We start from the raw sequence: 20,062 nt of genomic DNA on the forward strand, positions 1-20,062 counted from the left end.
TTAGAAATCCATTTGGATGGGGGACAAGAAATTGTTATATGTCAGGATGATTTGGAAGGTATTTTATGAATTTTTCTATCAAATTATGATAGTAGTTTTTTTTTAAGTAAATCTTCAAATTTCTTTGATAAAATAGAATCTACATATGTAAATTGTATTTACCATTGGCAGTAGCATAATGCAATACTGATTATGTTTAAGTACTTTGGCATATAGAAGTGTTCAAACAATTCCTGAATGTCGTGGCTGAGTTGGTAATTTTACTGTTTTGCAATTAAATCCCTTTTTATATTTTAATACTAAGGAGTTCAGCATTTAAAATGATGGATGCCAGTATTTTATAGTGCTATTTCCTAGCTGATTCTTTTAAAGGCTATTTCTGATGTATGTACATGCCAGTGGTTTTTTTTTTTTGCATTGTTTAGTTTGACTGTTTTGGAAATTACAACTTTTTCTCTCACTTGCAACAGTTTGCTTTGATATTGACTTTAATAATATATGTGTTTCTACAGAGTGGTGATCTTGAGTTTTATTTAATTTCTTCATTGTATCATGTAACAGTGAATAAAAATGACAAATAACATCAGTGTCCACAAATAATTTGCCTGTTTACTAAGTATGGCTTTTTATTAGGTGATGTCAAAATTCCTGGGTCTCCCACTAATGTCCAGGCTTTGGAAACCAGCAAAACCTATGTTGTGCTCAGTTGGGAACCACCAGTTCCTCGTGGTAGAGATCCACTTGTCTATTACATTGAAAAGGTAAAGAGTGGATGGTCAATTATTTTTCTTTAGTCTTATCCGTAAGTACCTCTTGACAAGGATCAGAGAAAATGTGTAATGTGTTATAAAAGACATCATTAACTCAGTGTAATTTTAGCTACTTGAGGATGGAAAATGTGAACTCTTTACTTTTGTGTCGTTTGAAGTTTACGTAGGGCAGAGGATTCATTTCACTTTGAAGTATGACAAGCTGAAAACGCGTGGAAGTGAAAAAGTCATATAATGTCTGTGTAGAAGATTACTCTTTGGTTGACATAAACTTTAATTACCAGTGAAACCTTTCCAGCATAGTCAAAAACATTCGCAAGAAACAGTGAAATCAAAAGTTCTAATAATATCACACGTGAAGATATGGCCATCACTGTCAACAGTAGTCATTAATGTGAAAAATGTGTGGCCTTATCATCAACGGAGCACACAATTTTAATCTGATCTTTATGCATGTATTAAACAAAAACAATGACAGTTATGTAAAAATAAGTAAAAGTATTGTAAAATTTAACTGGTACAATAACTAATATCTTCCTTGATATCAACCTATTGTAGTCCCCTGTACAATAGAATATAGACAGAGAGAGGAGGGGGAGCAAAAGGAACCCATTAGGTATGCTGCACACACATTTGTTGTCATTGCTGACAACAGGGGAGAGCAGAGTCATGAGCCCATTATAGTACTGCTGCCCCATTCACTGTCTAATCATTGGTTGATGGTAGAAGGTAGCTCTATTGCATAGCTAAGCTGTCTGGTAGGGCTGTTTAAATCTCAGGACTGAATATACCGAAATACCAATACTGTGCAAGTAAAACATATGTTTTTTAAATGTGTATTTAAGTTTAACTTTATCTAAGTAGCATGATTTAGGTTTCCTTGCATCCCCCATTTCTCCTATCATTATTCCATACCTCCCAATTTTCTGAGATGGGAATGAGGGACACCTATTAGCAAAAGTATGCAGGCATGGGACACACCCCCTTAAAGGAGGATTGTACAAAAAAATTGGATTTGGATTGGATAAACCCACAAGCGCTTTTTTTTTTTTTTTTTACCACTACTCTTCCTTTATGTTGGCTTTTGAGATTTACAAATGTAGCATTTTTAGAAATTAGATGAAAGTTTTTATATACAACTATGTAGATTAGACCAAAATGAGGAACAAATGAGGAGGAAGGAGGGACAAAGGGACTTTGTTCTGAATCAGGGACAGTCCCTCAAAATCAGGGACAGTTGGGAGCTATTTTATTCACTTATTTAAAACACAGCATGATACAAAAATATTAAGCAGTAGAGACAGAGTTTTAGCAGGAATCAATCTTCTCCTATCTAGGGGATAGCAGTACAGCAAGGTAGCAAGCGGTATAGTGGGGCTTACATGTTAGATAGACTAGGTGAATTAATGTGAAAATATATATAAGGATGGAGGCAGCTTTCATTTCACAGTTAAATGTGTTGTACATATTCTCCTCCTTTTTATTATGGACATGACTTTTTCAGCTTTGCTAAGAGCATTGCTAAGAGCAGTGACTCAACTCTTAGCACACAACTGAGTCTGAGATAAAAATGAAACAGCATAGCAAGCTTCCCCATCCTCTTATCATTAACATACAGGATTTATATAGCGTCATCAGTTTTCGCAGTGCTTTACAACATGAGGACAGACAGTACAGTTACAATACAATTCAATACAGGAGGAATCAGAGGGCCCTGCTCATTAGAGCTTACAATCTAGGAATTTGCTCCACGTATACTGCTCCAGGAACCCTTTGGCATGTGTGAAATGTGCATTTGTAAAACAAAGATTGGCTATAGATAGTTAAAAAGATATCAAACAACAGTTTAAAATTGTATGAACTTCAAAGTAATCTAAATCACACAGGAAACCTCCAGTTTACATAGTCAATCCCTTGGCCATATCTGAGAAATGGCGTCCCATATGGTTCTATGGAACTATCTCTAATAGAGGAAAGGCTTGAAGCACTGGCAGGGGAATGAAGCCTATTGCTAAAAGGTCCTAAGATTTTTTTCTGGGCCACAGGTATGTTTGCATATAATTATAATTGTACTTTTCCTGAAAGCATTATTGTTATAATTATTATTGTTAATAAGTATAATCATTGTGCATTTAAACCTATGAATCCAATCCTTATCAATGGGCAAGGGATAAAAAAACTTGCTTGGCCTCTAGTGCAAATCATACAATGACAATGGTGTATTACTTTTAATAATCATACAAGACTATTTCTTGAATGGGGAAAGGTTTTTCACTATGTACTAATTAAAATATTGATTTTTTTTTTTCTTATAGACGATGGTTGGTAGTGGAAGTTGGCAGAGGGTCAATTCTCAGATCCCAGTAAGATCACCTCGCTATGCAGTGTTTGATTTGGCGGAAGGAAAATCTTATAATTTCAGAGTTATTGCAGTCAATAAGCATGGTGTCAGTGAACCTTCTGAAGTAACACCACCAATACAGGCACAGGAGCGTCTGGGTAATCCATGTGTTACTTTATTTGAATAAGTGTTGTAAATTTACTATACAGTACATTGCTTTCTTTAGTATACTCTTTAGTATACTTATCTGATCCTATAAATCCACTGAGCTATAATTAAGATTATATTTAGTATGTAGTTCTTGCTAGTAAAAGTTAGGTTTATTGTACTTGTTTACTGATTTATATGCCTGTTTTTATGTGCTTGCATTCTCTTATTTTAGAGTTATATTCTGATGTATTTTTTTCTTTCTTCTTTAAAGCTGTGCCATCTGCTCCTGGTCGTATATTGGCATCTAGAAACACCAGAACATCAGTTGTCGTACAGTTTGATAGAGCTAAAGTAGAGGAAGAATTAATTGGATACTATATAGATAAATCTGTTGTGGGGTCTAACCACTGGGAACACTGCAACCACAAACCCATTAAGTATACCAGGTGTGAAATTTATTTGGAAATATATATAACCTTTTTAGACACTAGGTTTTGTGACAAATGATACTTGACTTTCAAACAATGTATATTTTTATTTGGCTTGTTTGTAGAGCAGGAGACAAAGTAAAGACTCATCTCAATTGTCATAGCCTCTCAAAATACAGTAAGATGCTTGTGTGCTGTATTTCAGTCATTTACCACCTTCACCAACATCAATCCATATAAGTCCTTATGATTATATTAGGGTTTTTGTTATGGATGAAATTATACAACCTAAGCCTTGTTAACGCTTCCAGTCATGCATATTGAAAATACATACTTATGAACGTACAATGCACAGTTGAGGGCTAACAGTATTCAAGATGTTTTAAAGATGCATAAGCAATCACTCTAGGAGAGCTGCAGCATATCATATTTAGGTTTTGTCACATGATCTTACTGCCAGGCTTCAAATATTGTTTTGGTCATGCTGTAGACTGCAGGGGTCTCAAACTGGTGGCCCTCCAGCTGTTGCAAAACTACAGGTCCCATGAGGCATTGCAAGGCTGACAGTTACAAGCATGACTCCCACAGGCAGAGGCATGATGGAACTTGTAGTTACGCAACAGCTGGAGGGCCCCCGCTGGAGAGCAATGGATTAGCTAGCCTTACATACAGTGGGTATAAAAAAGAATCAGCCCCCTTTAAAATAATCACATTTTGTTGCTTTGCAGCCTGAAATGAAGACAGACACAGTTTTTGTTTTATCCAGCTGTATTTACTACTGCAATTTATAACATCCAAGTGAAAGATATAACATCAACATGTCAGAGAAAAATAACAATATTCAAAAACAGAATCACTGAGTTTGAAAAAAGGTCATCCCCCTTATGTCAGTATTTTATTGAACCACCTTTTCCTTTAATCACAGCCTTTAGTCTGTTGGAATACGTCTCTACTAACTTTTGCACATCTATACTTTTCAATATCTGCCCAAGTTCAGGTATATTTGATGGTGACATATTTGACAGACATATCATTTGGTGTTCAAGCCAAATAGTTCAATTTTAGTCTCATCTGACCATAACACCTTTTTACATATGGCCTCAGAATCTTCAAGGTGCATTTAAGGTGGTCAGATGAGACTAAAATCTAATTATTTGGACTGAACACCAAACGATATGTCTGGCGGAAATCCAATACAGCTCACCATCCAAATAACACCATTTCTACAGTAAAGCATGAAGGTGGTAATATCCGGTTATGGGGAAGTTTCTCTGCAGCAGGGACTGAGGCACTTGTCAGGATACAAGTAAAATGGATGGAGCAAAATACAATCAAATTCTTGAGGAAAATCTGCTGCCCTCTGCCAGAAAGTTGTCAATGGGAAGAAGGTTTACCTTCCAACATGACAATGACCCAAACCACACAGCAAAAATTACCGCACAGTGGTTGAAGGAGAAAAATGTGAATGTCCTTGCATGGCTTAGTCAGAGCCCAGACTTAAACCACAATGAAAATCTGTGGAATGACTTGAAGACTGCAGCCCACCATCAAATTTAACTGAACTTGAGCAGTTCTACAAAGAAGAGTGGACAAATATTAAAAAGTCTAGATGTGCAAAGTTAGTAGAGACATATTCCAACAGACTAAAGGCTGTAAATAAAGCAAAATGTGGTCCAACAAAATACTGACACAAGGGGGGTGATCCTATTTTTAACTTAGTGATTCTGGTTTTGATTTTTTTTCTGACATGATGGTGTTATATCTTTCACTTGGATGTTATTTGTTGCACTAGTAAATACAGCTGAATAAAACAAAAATTGTTTTTGTCTTCAATCCAGGCTGCAAAGCAGCAACATTTTGATTATTTTTAAGCGGGTTATTATTTTCTATACCCACTGTATATAACCCACTGTATATACATCAATAAACATTTGTAGATGTATAATACACAGACAGTAGCAGACACAGCTCGACTTCTATGAGTTATCTGGTCTTTAAGAGTTTAGCGAGCCTTTAGTCTGCATGCATAAAATATAGATTCAGCAACACCAGATTGCCTTTTAAATTACTATGTTGCAAGTGAATTGTTGACAGTTGCTTAATTTGAAAACCGTTTACATCAAGCTGAAAATGATGTGAGTTGCAGAGGGGTGGACAGTCAACTGATCCGTAAAGCCTTTATAATACAGCAATGTGTATCAAACAGCAGTACCAAGTGGGAAGATGTGTTTGCTAAAGGCACATCTTTCTGTCCTGTGTAGTTTAGGTCTTTCAGGGTTGTGTTCTATTTCTAGTGCTGTTCATTATGTAAATGGAGTTGATACCAAGACATACATTTAGATGGAAGAGTGCACATTGTAAATGCTAGATTTGGCACATATTACTTTACAAATTATGTTATTCTTTTGACCCATCTACCTAGTGGTTCGAAATCACCATGGTAAAATTTTGTGAAAAACTATGAGATTGTAAATCTGAGAACAGGGTTCAAATGACTCCCAGACTGTGTCATGATACCAAGCAAAATTAGCAGAACTCCAAATATATATAACAACAGTAAAACGTCTGTATAAACAGAATTGAGCAGGATATACTGTATATATATATATATATATATATATATATATATATATATATATATATATATATATATATATAGTGGGGACGGAAAGTATTCAGACCCCCTTAAATTTTTTACTCTTTGTTATATTGCATCCATTTGCTAAAATCATTTAAGGTCATTTTTTTCCTCATCAATGTACACACAGCACCCCATATTGACAGAAAAACACAGAATTGTTGACATTTTTGCAGATTTATTAAAAAAGAAAAACTGAAATATCACACGGTCCTAAATCTTCAGACCCTTTGCTCAGTATTTAGTAGAAGCACTCTTTTGATCTAATACAGCCATGAGTCTTTTTGGGAAAGATGCAACAAGTTTTTCACACCTGGATTTGGGGATCCTCTGCCATTCCTCCTTGCAGATCCTCTCCAGTTCTGTCAGGTTTTATGGTAAACGTTGGTGGACAGCCATTTTTAGGTCTCTCCAGAGATGCTCAATTGGGTTTAAGTCAGGGCTCTGGCTGGGCCATTCAAGAATAGTCACAGAGTTGTTGTGAAGCCACTCCTTCATTATTTTAGCTGTGTGCTTAGGGTCATTGTCTTGTTGAAAGGTAAACCTTCGGCCCAGTCTGAGGTCCTGAGCACTCTGGAGAAGGTTTCCGTCCAGGATATCCCTGTACTTGGCTGCATTAATCTTTCCCTTGACTGCAACCAGTCGTCCTGTCCCTGCAGCTGAAAAACACCCCCACAGCATGATGCTGCCACCACCATGCTTCACTGTTGGGACTGTATTGGACAGGTGATGAGCAGTGCCTGGTTTTTCTCCACACATACTGCTTAGAATTAAGGCCAAAAAGTTCTATCTTGGTCTCATCAGACCAGAGAATCTTATTTCTCACCATCTTGGAGTCCTTCAGGTGTTTTTTAGCAAACTCCATGCGGTCTTTCGTGTATCTTGCACTAAGGAGAGGCTTCTGTTGGGCCACTCTGCATAAAGCCCCGACTGGTGGAGGGCTGCAGTGATGGTTGACTTTCTACAACTTTCTCCCATCTCCCGACTGCATCTCTGGAGCTCAGCCACAGTGATCTTTGGGTTCTTTTTTTACCTCTCTCACCAAGGCTCTTCTCCCCCGATAGCTCAGTTTGGCTAGACGGCCAGCTCTAGGAAGGGTTCTGGTCGTCCCAAACATCTTCCATTTAAGGATTATGGAGGCCACTGTGCTCTTAGGAACCTTAAGTGCAGCAGAATTTTTTTGAAACCTTGGCCAGATCTGTGCCTTGCCACAATTCTGTCTCTGAGCTCTTCAGGCAGTTCCTTTGACCTCATGATTCTCATTTGCTCTGACATGCACTGTGAGCTGTAAGGTCTTATATAGACAGATGTGTGGCTTTCCTAATTAAGTCCAATCAGTATAATGAAACGCAGCTGGACTCAAAGGAAGGTGTAGAACCATCTCAAGGATGATCAGAAGAAATGGACAGCACCTGAGTTAAATATATGAGTGTCACAGCAAAGGGTCTAAATACTTAGGACCATGTGATATTTCAGTTTTTCTTTTTTAATAAATCTGCAAAAATGTCAACAATTCTGTGTTTTTCTGTCAATATAGGGTGCTGTGTGTACATTAATGAGGAAAAAAATGAACTTAAATGATTTTAGCAAATGGCTGCAATATAACAAAGAGTGAAAAATTTAAGGGGGTCTGAATACTTTCCGTCCCCACTGTGTGTATATATATATATATATATATATATATATATATATATATATATAGATAGATAGATAGATAGATAATTTTACTGTATGATTTTGCTGTAGCTTAAATGCAACTTTTATTTTCTGTTTAAAAGTAACCTCAAGTCAAGTAGCTAAATAAACACTAAAAACACATATATGTAAATTTTTTTACCTTTCAAGTAAAGTGGTGTTATTGTGTGTAGCCAGTTCTCCAATCTCAGCACTCCTGCACGACAAGGTAATCAAGTCCTGGACCTCCAAGGCAGTAACATCATGTCTCGGTAAAGGACAACCTAAACCTGCTGATAAAACTATACATGAGCAGAAGTTCTATTACTATTGTCAACATGTTCCCTCTCAGCACATATGCCCCCAAAGAGTCTGTTTAGCATTTAGTGCAGACCTTACATCTCACAGAGTGCTGCTATAAAGAAAATTGAAGAAGTAAAGAAGCCCATATGTAAAAAAAAATCTGTTACACTGGAAGCGCTAAAAAAATATATACAGTATCTGACAAAAGTGAGTACACCCCTAGCATTTTTGCAAATGTTTTATTATATCTTTTCATGTGATAACGCTGAAGAAATGTACAATGTAAAGTAGTGAGTGTACAGCTTGTATAACAGTGTGAATTTGCTGTCCCCTCAAAATAACTCAACACACAGCCATTAATGTCTAAACTGCTGGCAACAAAAGTAAGTATACCCCTAAGTGAAAATGTCCAAATTGGGCCCAATTAGCCATTTTCCCTCCCTGGTGTCATGTGACTCATTAGTTTTACAAGATCTCAGGTGTGAATGGGGAGCAGGTGTGTTCAATTTAGTGTTATTGCTCTCACTCCTTCATACTGGTCACTGGAAGTTCAACATGGCACCTCATGGCAAAGAACTCTATGAGGATCTGAATAAAATAATTGGTGCTCTACATAAAGATGACCTAGGCTATAAGAAGATTACCAAGACCCTGAAACTGAGCTGCAGCATGGTGTCCAAGACCATACAGAGGTTTACCAGGACAGGTTCCACTCAGAACAGGCCTCGCCATGGTTGACTAAAGAAGTTGAGTGCATGTGCTCAGCTTCATATCCAGAGGTTGTCTTTGGAAAAAGATGTATGAGTGCTGCCAGCATTGCTGCAAAGGTTGAAGGGGTGGGGAGTTAGCCTGTCAGTGCTCAAACCATACACTGCACACTGCATCAAATTGGACTGCATGGCTGTCCTCCCAGAAGGAAGCCTCATCTAAAGATGATGCACAAGAGAGCCCGCAAATAGTTTGCTGAAGACAAGCAGACTAAAGACATGGATTACTGGAACCATGTCCTGTGGTCTGATGAGACCAAGATAAACTTATTTGGTTGAGATGGCATCAACGTGTGTGGCGGCAATCAGGTGAGGAGTACAAAGACAAGTGTGTGTCTTGCCTACAGTCAAGCATGGTGGTGAGAGTGTCATGGTCTGGGGCTGCATGAGTGCTGTCGGCACTGGGAGCTACAGTTCACTGAGGGAACCATGAATGCCAACATGTACTGTAACATACTGAAGCAGAGCATGATCCCCCCCTTCGGAGACTGGGCCACAGGGCAGTATTCCAACATGATAGCAACCCCAAACACACCTCCAAGACGACCACTGCCTTGCTAAAGAAGCTAAGGGTAAAGGTGATGGACTGGCCAAGCATGTCTCCAGACCTAAACCCTATTGACCATCTGTGGGGCTGTCAGGGCTGGGCTCTGCCCTTCCTTCTCTGAGCTGGCCACTCAGCTGTCGGCTAATTGCCAGCTCCTATCTCTCCACAGTCACTCACCTGTTGTTGATATCCTGCTCGTCAGTCCTGCCTACTTAAGCCGTCCAGCCCAGATGATCTCTGCCTTGGCCTTGGTCACGCTCTCCTGTTTTCCTGTTAAAGACTTGCTTTGCTGACATTCTTTCTGGCTCCAGATCCTGTTTGCTGTTCTTATATGCTCATCTCTGTCTCCCTGACGTTTTGTCTTGTCTGACTATCCGTTCTTGTTCCTGAACTCTGTTTTGACAATGTTTACACTGTTTACCTTTTTTTTATTATTATTAAACAAGTGAGATGTAACTGTACTTCTGTCTCAGTCTGATTCATGGCTTCTGACAGGGGCATCCTCAAATGGAAGGTGGAGGAGCACAAGGTCTCCAACATCTACCAGCTCAATGATGTCGTCATAGAGGAGTGGAAGAGGACAGGCAACTTGTGAAGCTCTGGTGAACTCAATGCCCAAGGGGGTTAAGGCAGTGCTGGAAAATAATGGTGGCCACAAAAATATTGACACTTTGGGCCCAATTTGGACATTTTCACTTAGGGGTGTACTCACTTTTTTTGCCAGCGGTTTAGACATTAATGGCTGTGTGTTGAGTTATTTTGAGATTGACAGCAAATTTACACTGTTATACAAGCTGTACACTCACTACTTATCATTGTAGCAAAGTGTCCTTTCTTCAGTGTTATCACATGAAAAGATATAATAAAATATTTACCAAAATGAGAGGGGTGTACTCACGTTTGTGAGATACTGTATGTTTGTAAAAAGGGGAAAATCTATCTTTCTCTAATATGACATACATTCATTTTCATGTAAATGCAATGGTAAAACAAAAACTCCTCTAGATTAACCACTTACCTACTGGGCACTTAAACCCCCTTAATAACCAGACCAATTTTCAGCTTTTGGTGCTCTCACATTTTGAATGACAATTACTCAGTCATGCAACACTGTATCTATATGAAATATTTGTCCTTTCTTTCACACAAATAGAGCTTTCTTTTGGTGGTATTTAATCACCTCTGGGTTTTTTATTTTTTGCTCTATAAAAGAAAGAAGACCGAAAAATCTGTAAAAAAATGAATTTTTCTTTGGTTCTGTTATAAAATTTTGCAAATTAGTAATTTTTCTTCATATATTTTGGCCAAAATTTATACCGCTACATATCTTTGGTAAAAATAACCCAAATTGTTGGATATTATTTGGTCTTTGTGAAAGTTATAGAGTCCAAAAGCTATGGTGCCAATCTCTGAATATTGATCACACCTGAAGTACTGACGGCCTATCTAATTTCTTAAGACCCTAACATGCCAGAAAAGTACAAATACCCCCCAAATTACCCCTTTTTGGAAATAAGACATTCCAAGGTATTTAGAAAAATGCATGGTGAGTTTTTTGAAGTTGTCATTTTTTCCCCACAATTCTTTGCAAAATCAAGTTTTTTTTTTTTTACTTTTTTTTTTCCACAAAATTGTCATATTAGCAGGTTATTTCTCACACACCACATATGCATACCACAAATTACACCCCAAAACACATTCTGCTATTACTCCCGAGTATGGCGATACCACATGTGTGAGACTTTTACACAGCGTGGCCACATACAGAGGCCCAACATGCATGGAGCACCTTCAGGCGTTCTGGAGTGCCCAGGCCAATTCTGACATTTCTCTCCTACATGTAAAAATCATCATTTATTAGCTAGAAAATTACATAGACCCCAAAACATTATATATGTTTTTTTAGCAAAGACCCTAGAGAATACAATGGAGGTCATTGCAACTTTTTATCTCGCACGGTATTTGCGCAGCAATTTTTTAAACACTTTTTTTTTGGAAAAAAAACAGTAAAGTTAGCCCAATGTTTTTGCATAATAGGAAAGATGAAGTTACGCTGAGTGAATAGATACCCAACATGTCACCTTTCAAAATTGCATGCGCTTGTGGAATGGCGTCAAACTTCGCTACTCAAAAATCCCCATAGGCGACGCTTTAAAAATTTTTACTGGTTACATGTTTTGAGTTACAGAGGAGGTCTAGGGCCAAAATTATTTCTCTCGCTCTACCGATCGCACCGATACCTCACATGTGTGGTTTGAACACCGTTTTATGTGGGCGGGACTTACGTATGCGTTCACTTCTGCATGCGAGCACACAGGGACAGGGGCGCTTTAAAAATGTATTTTTTTTATTGTTCATTTTACTTTATTTATTTTAGTTTGATGCTTTTTTAAAAAAAAAAATAATTTGACCTCTTTTATTCCTATTACAAGGAATGTAAACATCCCTTGTAATAGGAATATGGCATGACAGGTCCTCTTTACAGTGAGATATGGGGTCAATAAGACCTCACATCTCACCTCTAGCCTGGGAAGCCTGAAATAAAAAAAAAACAAAAAGATCCTGGCTTCGATTGTAGCGGTGAGTCGGTAGAAGCACCGGAGGGTGGCGGGAGGGGGGGAGTCCCCTCTTGCCTCCCGTAAGAACGATCAAGCAGTGGAACAGCCACTATGATTGTTCTTATGGTGTAGGGAATCACCGGCTAAAAAAGCTGATATCTGAATGATGCCTGTAGCTGCATTCTATTCTGTAGCTGCTACTATTTACTAGCCTAGAACAAATATTCTGACTGGGAGTCCTAAACAACAATATAAATTGTGACACAAACAAATGCTAATGCGCCATCCACATAAGTTAGCCTCTACCCCCCTAGATAAATATGAATATACACTTGTGTAACATAGGTAGTTCATAAAATGTTCATAAGGAGTTCATAAAAAAATCCCATAGGAAGGGTGTTGTACTTCAGTAGGCAGTTCCACTGGAGACCGGAACAAATCTCTGAAATTACAAAAATGAAGACAAGGGGGCGCCAGCTAAGTGAAGCATCGATGGCTTTATTATGATTAAAAAGCCAAATGCAAACTCTGAGAAATATAAAATGAAAGAGCTGGCTGCAGATAAGCTCTTTGATTTTATATTTCTGTAAGTTTGCATTTGGATTTTGAATTGCAATAAACCTATAGATGATGCACTTAGCTGGTGCCCCTTGTGTTACTTTTTGAATGGGAGTCCTTACCTCACTAGCTGTATACTTGTTGACAGCCATACATCCTGCACATTTAATACCAAGGCAGCAATGACACTGTGCTAAAGCTATTTACCCCGTATCCCTTTAAAAATCCCGCAATCGCTTTTTTTTAACTGTCATTTGGTATATGATGTCTGTCAGACTGAGCATATTTATTCATAACCTTCAGGGGGAAAGTGTACAAATCAATGAACATGTAATAACATTGACCAATTTTCTTCCTTAGGTTTGTTGTGCATGGTTTAACATTTGGAGAAAAGTACATTTTCCGTGTAAAGGCAGTAAATGCAGTCGGTGTCAGTGAGAATTCTCAGGAATCAGAGGCAATAACCGTTAAAGCTGCCCTTAGTAAGTATCCAGTGATGTGCTTCTGTCTGTTAAGATATTAATGTTATTTTCATAAGCAGTTTGACAATCTCATCAGTCCAGCTAACTAAGCAGTAATAAGAAAACAAGATCAGAAGCAAAATGCAAATGTTGCTTGTAAATAGATCACTATATCAAAAAGAAAACTGAAAGAGTTACTAGCAACATTTGTAACAATGGGTTCAGATCAAAAAGTGTTTTGAGTTTTAACTGGGCTAAATTTTTATCTTGGTAAAGTTTTCTAATGAAATTGTTTAATTAACATACATAACTCTCTCATAAGTGTGCAGGTGTTATTTCTGGCATGAAAACAGTAATTTGATTATCTTAAGCCTTTATTTCTCATGCATCAGTATTTTTATAATGGATCATCATTTTATCTCTACCACAAAGGCTCTGTGTTCTGCTTTCCCCAATTAATATCTCGTAGATTAATTGCTGAAGATTAGCTGACTCACAATTAATTGCAGTCAGAAATTAGAAGTACTTCAAAAAGTAAAAACCTGTGTAATTGGTTTTGTGAATTGTCTTTACATACACCCCCCCCCCCCCACATAAAATAATAATATAAAGAACACGCAATGCATTGAAGTGATCAACAGGATTTTCCATGGTAAAATTAGAAAATAATATTGTGTGCTGTAAGTTTTTATTTTATTGACCTCTTTATATGTACGATATAGATATTGAGATATTTGATATTTCTGTGCAGAATATTGATTTATGTTAATTGGTTAGTTACTTAAAACAGGCAGGAAGTGATTACTAGACAGGAAGTTGGCTGTCTCAGTTGTGCATTTACTGAAAACTTGCCATGGTAGAAATATTCAGGCCGTCATTGGTAACAAGTGGCGGCTGGTGCTCAATATTTTTTTTGGGGGGGGAACTATCACCACCCCCCAACCCTCCACGGGAGACGGACGGCGAGGATCACCACCACACCCCCCCCACGGGAGACAGATGGCAGCGATTGGCAATGGGAATGTGAATGTACCAATCAGATGCCTTACTATTATGCTATTATGGAGGCAGGGGGAAGGAAGAGATTCTCACACAGAGAGACATTTTCCTCCCCAGCCAAACAGGTACAGGAAATGTGTCATGAGACACGATTGGTCCGGGAGTCCTAAGACTCCCAGGCCCATCAGGGCTTCCTGATGGGCCCAGGAGGAGAACAAGGAAGACAATAGTGAATAGTAATTGGCTATTGCCACACAAGTGGGTGGGCTCAGGAGGTGCAGTGCTCTGCGCTCCGAGCCCACACTTTTTTAAAGCCAATTAGAGCCTAAGGCTCTAAAAAAAAAAAACTCTACAGGGCACAGGGTTTGGTGTAAGAACCATCACATCACATGTCTGATGAAGGGGTCCTGCGTGACTCTGAAACGTTGCACTCTCGTGCTTGTGATGTGATCATGCTTGAATAAAAAAATGTTTGGACTTAAGATCCATGGTGTGTTGGCAAATATATTCATGGTGTAAGAATCACAACACACAGCAGGGGATCAGATATTAGATACAGCAGGTATTGTGGGAGATGCTGAAAATATTTGCAGGAAGGCTTTTGTTTCAGATTTTAAACACAGTGACAGGGTTACTTTAAGGCCAAAGGTAGGCAGCCATACAACTAATATTACAGTATATTACTGCCAAGGTCTTAGTTTTTGTTTTATGATAGGTTTTTATCACTCTGTACTATAGATACTAGGTTTTATTATCGTCTGTATCAACAACAATTTGAATTTACAACTTGTTTACCCATTATTTTTCTATAAATATATTTTACATAAGGCAGTTTAAAAATATAATTTCTGCTTAGTAGCCATTTAAGAATGTACTAGTTCATTCTCATATACACTTGTCAATGAATGTACTATATGTGTACTGTAATATGCTATACATATTTATAACAAAACACCTTGTGCTGCCCACAGTGTAATTTTATCATTTTAATGTGATATACATAGTCAAAATTCTGTTTGTGCCCTTAACTATTTTAAGGTCAGTGGGAGTCCATGGGAGCCATGCTGTATTTGGTCCCACCCTCAAAACAACATACAAGTTTGTGTACATGACTTCCTAACTCAGAGGCAAATCAGTTGCACGATGTAAAAAGCTTTTATTTGAGATTTTAATTGCAACTGACTTGCTTTTTAATTGCAACTGACTTTCTTTTTCTGCTTTAACACTGACTTTGTATGAGAAAAAAGTAGGCAAACACCATACCTCATCAAGTTTCTAAGTGATCCAAAAGAAAGCACTAGCCCTGAGCATTTGATAGATACTCTGGGGTTGGTTTACTAAAACTAGAGAGTGCAAAATCTGGTGCAGCTCTGCAAAGCCAATTAGCTACCCGTTTTTTTGTCAAAGCCATAGGTGTGCGCAGCCTATTGCATTAGGGTGTGCACCTCAAAGCTCAAGCACACATGGTGTGTGTGTATGTGTATAGTGTGTATATATATATATATATATATATATATTAGTATATATATATATATATATATATATATATACATCCCTGCCAAATTTTGTGTTTATGCCTTTAAATATTTGTATTGTTTTGAAAACTTTTAATAAATTTACATTTAACTATAGGGAAAGTATAGGGGGGGTGAGGGAGAGGGAGGATGAGAGAGAGGGGGTGAGAAAGAGGGAGGTTGAGAGAGAGAGGGGGCGAGGAAGAGAAGGGGGGTGAGAGAGAGAGAGGGGGCGAGGAAGAGAAGGGGGGTGAGGAAGAGAGGGGGGTGAGAGAGAGAGGGGGCGAGGAAGAGAAGGGGGGTGAGAGAGAGAGAGGGGACGAGGAAGAGAAGGGGGGGTGAGAGAGAGAGGGGGCAAGGAAGAGGGGGGTGAGAGAGAGAGGGGGCGAGGAAGAGAAGGGGGGTGAGAGAGAGAGGGGGCAAGGAAGAGAGGGGGGTGAGAGAAAGAGATTATACCTGCATTCACCAATTATGACCTCACGCTGGTCTCCCTTAGGCTCAGACAGCCAGGATCTAGAGCTGCTGTGTGCTTTATAATTAAATCTGCCACCTCCATGGAGGGGTGTGGTGGGGCAGACACAGCATGAATGGGGGGGAGATGGAGCAGATTTAGCCTCCTCTGTCTTGTTCATATAGCACACTGTGCAGGGCACTGCCGATTGTGTGTCTCAATATCTCACTCAAAGGATTCCTATGAGTACGATATTACAGGATTGGCACAGCACAGTGCACCTGCCCCCAGCTCACAGGCAGAAATGCCCATGGGGGCAATGACAGGTAGATGAAGCAGCGTGCATCGCTCAAGATGAACTAGGATGGATTACTCGGGGTGTGTAGTCTGTGACAGGGCAGTGTGCCCCGCACACTCCTGCACACTGGATTATATGGCACTGCACATGGGGTGCTTAGGGTGTGCTAAGGCACACCCGGCACACCCCAGCTCACGCCTACGGTCAAAGTATTTTGAACAAGCTGAAGTTAGAAGCTGATTGGCTACCATACAAAGCTGCACCCGATTTTTCACTCTCCAGTTTTAGTAAATCAGCCCCACTGTAGGTTCTGTATGTAGTAAAGTGACATATTTTGTTATTCTTGTTCTGATATATTCTGCATTTTCTTTCAATTTCATTGTTTTAGGAGGAGGTATTCCACATGGTAGGTTATACTAGAAAGGATGTCACATGTTGCACATGTCACACTGTTCACTTTTTCATTTTCAATTTTTAATCACTTTTATTTCACAAAGCACCCTGTCACCAAATGTAATCAACCTAAGAGTGATACTAATCACACACTGTTTAATTTACATTATCCCTTCTATTTCTGTATATGGATGATAGCATTATTTTTAATTAAAAAAAGTAAATTTTTCCTAATTAATATACAGCTGTCACATGACCCAGCTTTTTCCCAGCCTGTCTGCATGTAAATATAAGCAGGAGGAACTTCTAGTCCTCTGCTGCTGGTCATGTGTTAAAAAAACAGCCTTTGGAATACAGAGTAAAAATAAATAATGAATGTCAATAAACTGCTTTAAATTGTCATATAAATATATATATTTGAAAACAAATCTTTGTTATTTTTTTGGCAATAACACGGTGTGGACATAATTCTGACAGTCACAAGTTATGTCACACCCCTCCAGCCTGTCTTAGAATAAGAGGGAGTTGAAGCCTCCATTGTAATGTAATATCCTTGTAAAATCCCGCCCCTATTGTGTTTAGCTGCTTAGTGGGCATGGTGGAGGGAGGGAGTGTACTGTCATTTACCACTGTGTATACACCCACATGTGTGACTCTATAGTCACATGGGCTGCTCAGATGTGATATGGAGGAAATGCCCAGTATAGAAACTCACTGAAAACTGAGCATGTGCAGAGTTGCGACCACAGCTGCAAAATCCCTGGCTGAATTGGGGACAAGGACAGAAGGGGGAGATAGAGAGCAGCAGGATCAACCAGTTTTTTTTGCAGAATACAGAAAACGAATCTCAGTTACTGAGTGAGCAAGAACAGCATGTAATACAGAATTTATTGATAGTTTTTTATGATGTGGGTTAAGTGACATTTCAAATAAAGTTGATCATGCACAGAGTTTTTAGTAATTTGTATGTTCAGGATGACCATTAGTGAATATAATGCCATCTTGCTCTTTACTGCATCCTTTTTGGGACTGGCCATAGTTTTTGTCTTGATTCTGGTGATAAATGTGGGTAGTATACTGTAAATGTGGTGTAATACCTGTTCCCTTTTTTACAAAGATAGGGAAACATCAGTGTTGCCTTATGCAGGGATATTTCAAAAAGTATAAAACCTCTGACTGTTATAAATGTTTTTTTATAACTTAAGCTGACTATACACATATTAAACTTTGGCTGTTTTTTGCTGGTCCAGCTAAAATATGATATGTGCGTGGCCTGGCCGCATCACCCAGTTCACCAAACTTTGACTGAAAGAGCTGGGAGACAAAACTGTTGGATGGGTAATGACTGCAGTCAATCAGCTGCAGTCACTGTTCAGGTATTCCAACAGGCACCGACACTGACTCAGAATACAATAGCTGGAAGGGGACATCTGCATTGAGGAATGATAGAGGAATCTGTTAGATTTCTTACGTTCAGTCTGCAGGCTGAACAAAAGAAATCTTTGTGTGTATCGTTATCTTTAGCAGTCAACCCTATGCAGACTAATGCTTGCCCTATTGTCAATGGACTGAGTGCAGGGACTGTATGGCTGAGCTAAGAGTGACCACTGAACCATCCTTCCTATACATCGTATAGCTTTGGATATGGTTCTTTTTTAGATAACTGTTTTTTCCATCCATTCATGTTCCTTTAGACCCTGCCTATTGTAGGCATTGCTGCCACATACACTCCAGAAGATTGATTTACTAAAGGCAAATAATATGTTTATTTTGCAGTGGAAGTTGCATTTTGCAAGGGTATTTTCCCTAAAGCTTAGTGAATGAGGGGAAGCGCTCACCTCTGTGGTTTTTATTTTTTGCGTTATAAACAAAAAAAGAGCAACAGTTTTAAAGATACCTATATTTTTTACTTTTTGCTATAATAAATATCCCCAAAAATGTTTTTAAAAAACAAATTTCTTCATTGGTTTAAGCCAATATATATTCTTCTACATATTTTTGGTAAAAAATAGCAATAAGCGTATATTGATTGGTTTGCGCAAAAGGGTTAGCATCTACAAACTATGGGAAAGATTTATGGCATTTTTATTATTATTTTTTTTACTAGTAATGGCGGTGATCTGCGATATTTAGCGGTACTGTGACATTGCGGTGGACAGATTGGACACTTTTGACACATTTTTGGGACCATTGACATTTATACAGCGATCAGAGATATAAAAATGCACTGATTACTGTGTAAATGTCACTGGTAGCGAAAGGGTTAACACTAGGGCTCAGTCAAGGGGTTAAATGTATTCTCGACTTAGTGTTTCTAACTGTATGGGGATAGGACTGACTGGGGGAGGAAACATATCATTGTTCCTACTTAGTAGGAACAAACAATATGTCTCCTCTGCCCTGACAGAACAGGGATTTGTGTGTTTACACACACAAATTCCGGTGCTGGCTCTCGTGCATGCAATCGGACGCACCCGCTGGTGACTCGCATGAGGTCCCCTGCCGTGCCGAGAGCACGCATAGCGTTTTCAGTGGTTCTTAAAGGGAACAACGTACTCATACGTTGTTTTGCGTAGCCGTGCCATTCTGCCAACGTATATCGGTGTGAGCCAGTCGGCAAATGGTTAAAGGTGTTGTAAAGGCAGATTTTTTTTTTTTATCTTAATGCATTCTTTGCCTTAGGATAAAAAGCCTTTGGTGTTCAGCAGCCGCCCTAGCACCCCTTATACTTACCAGGGCCCCATGTTCCTCCAACGATGTGCACGAGTGCCTCAGCCGTCTGTAACTCTTCCTCCTGATTGGCTGAGACACAGCAGTGGTGCTATTGGCTCCCACTGCTTTGTGCAAATCCACTGCACAGGGAAGGTAAGTATAAAATGTTTGTTATTTTTATAGAAAAAAAACTGAGACTTTACAATCACTTTAAGCTTTGGAGCAATTTCCCTTGCAAAATGAACAGCTTATTTACCTTCAGTATATCACCCCCTAGCTATCACATTTATGTTTACCACCTAAAAAAAATCCTTGCATGGCTATCTTCAGAATCAACTGACTATGTCCTCAGTAATTTAACCATAAGACATATAAACATTATTACTTCTTTCAGTAGATACCTAAGAGGGGCTGTCGCTCACATTAGAGAGAAGGGCAATCCCCCCCCCCAAAAAAAAACTGGCAGCAGACTTAAAGGAGTTGTAAACAAACATATCATA

General features: G+C 38.8%; 1 protein-coding gene across 2 annotated transcripts in view; it reads left to right on the forward strand.

Moving 5' to 3' along the window:
* The window catches only part of MYOM2 (myomesin 2), a 241,805-nt gene that overhangs the window by 103,817 nt on the left and 117,926 nt on the right, over positions 1-20,062 (forward strand). For both annotated transcript variants that reach the window (XM_073626642.1, XM_073626643.1), the window contains 5 exons: positions 5-58; positions 634-761; positions 3,086-3,269; positions 3,533-3,707; positions 13,095-13,216. In XM_073626642.1, the coding sequence (XP_073482743.1) occupies positions 5-58; positions 634-761; positions 3,086-3,269; positions 3,533-3,707; positions 13,095-13,216 (663 nt within the window). The remainder of the gene's footprint in view (positions 1-4; positions 59-633; positions 762-3,085; positions 3,270-3,532; positions 3,708-13,094; positions 13,217-20,062) is intronic.

This window comes from Aquarana catesbeiana, linkage group LG04 (assembly GCF_042186555.1).
Source record: "Aquarana catesbeiana isolate 2022-GZ linkage group LG04, ASM4218655v1, whole genome shotgun sequence".
NCBI classification, from domain to species: domain Eukaryota; kingdom Metazoa; phylum Chordata; class Amphibia; order Anura; family Ranidae; genus Aquarana; species Aquarana catesbeiana.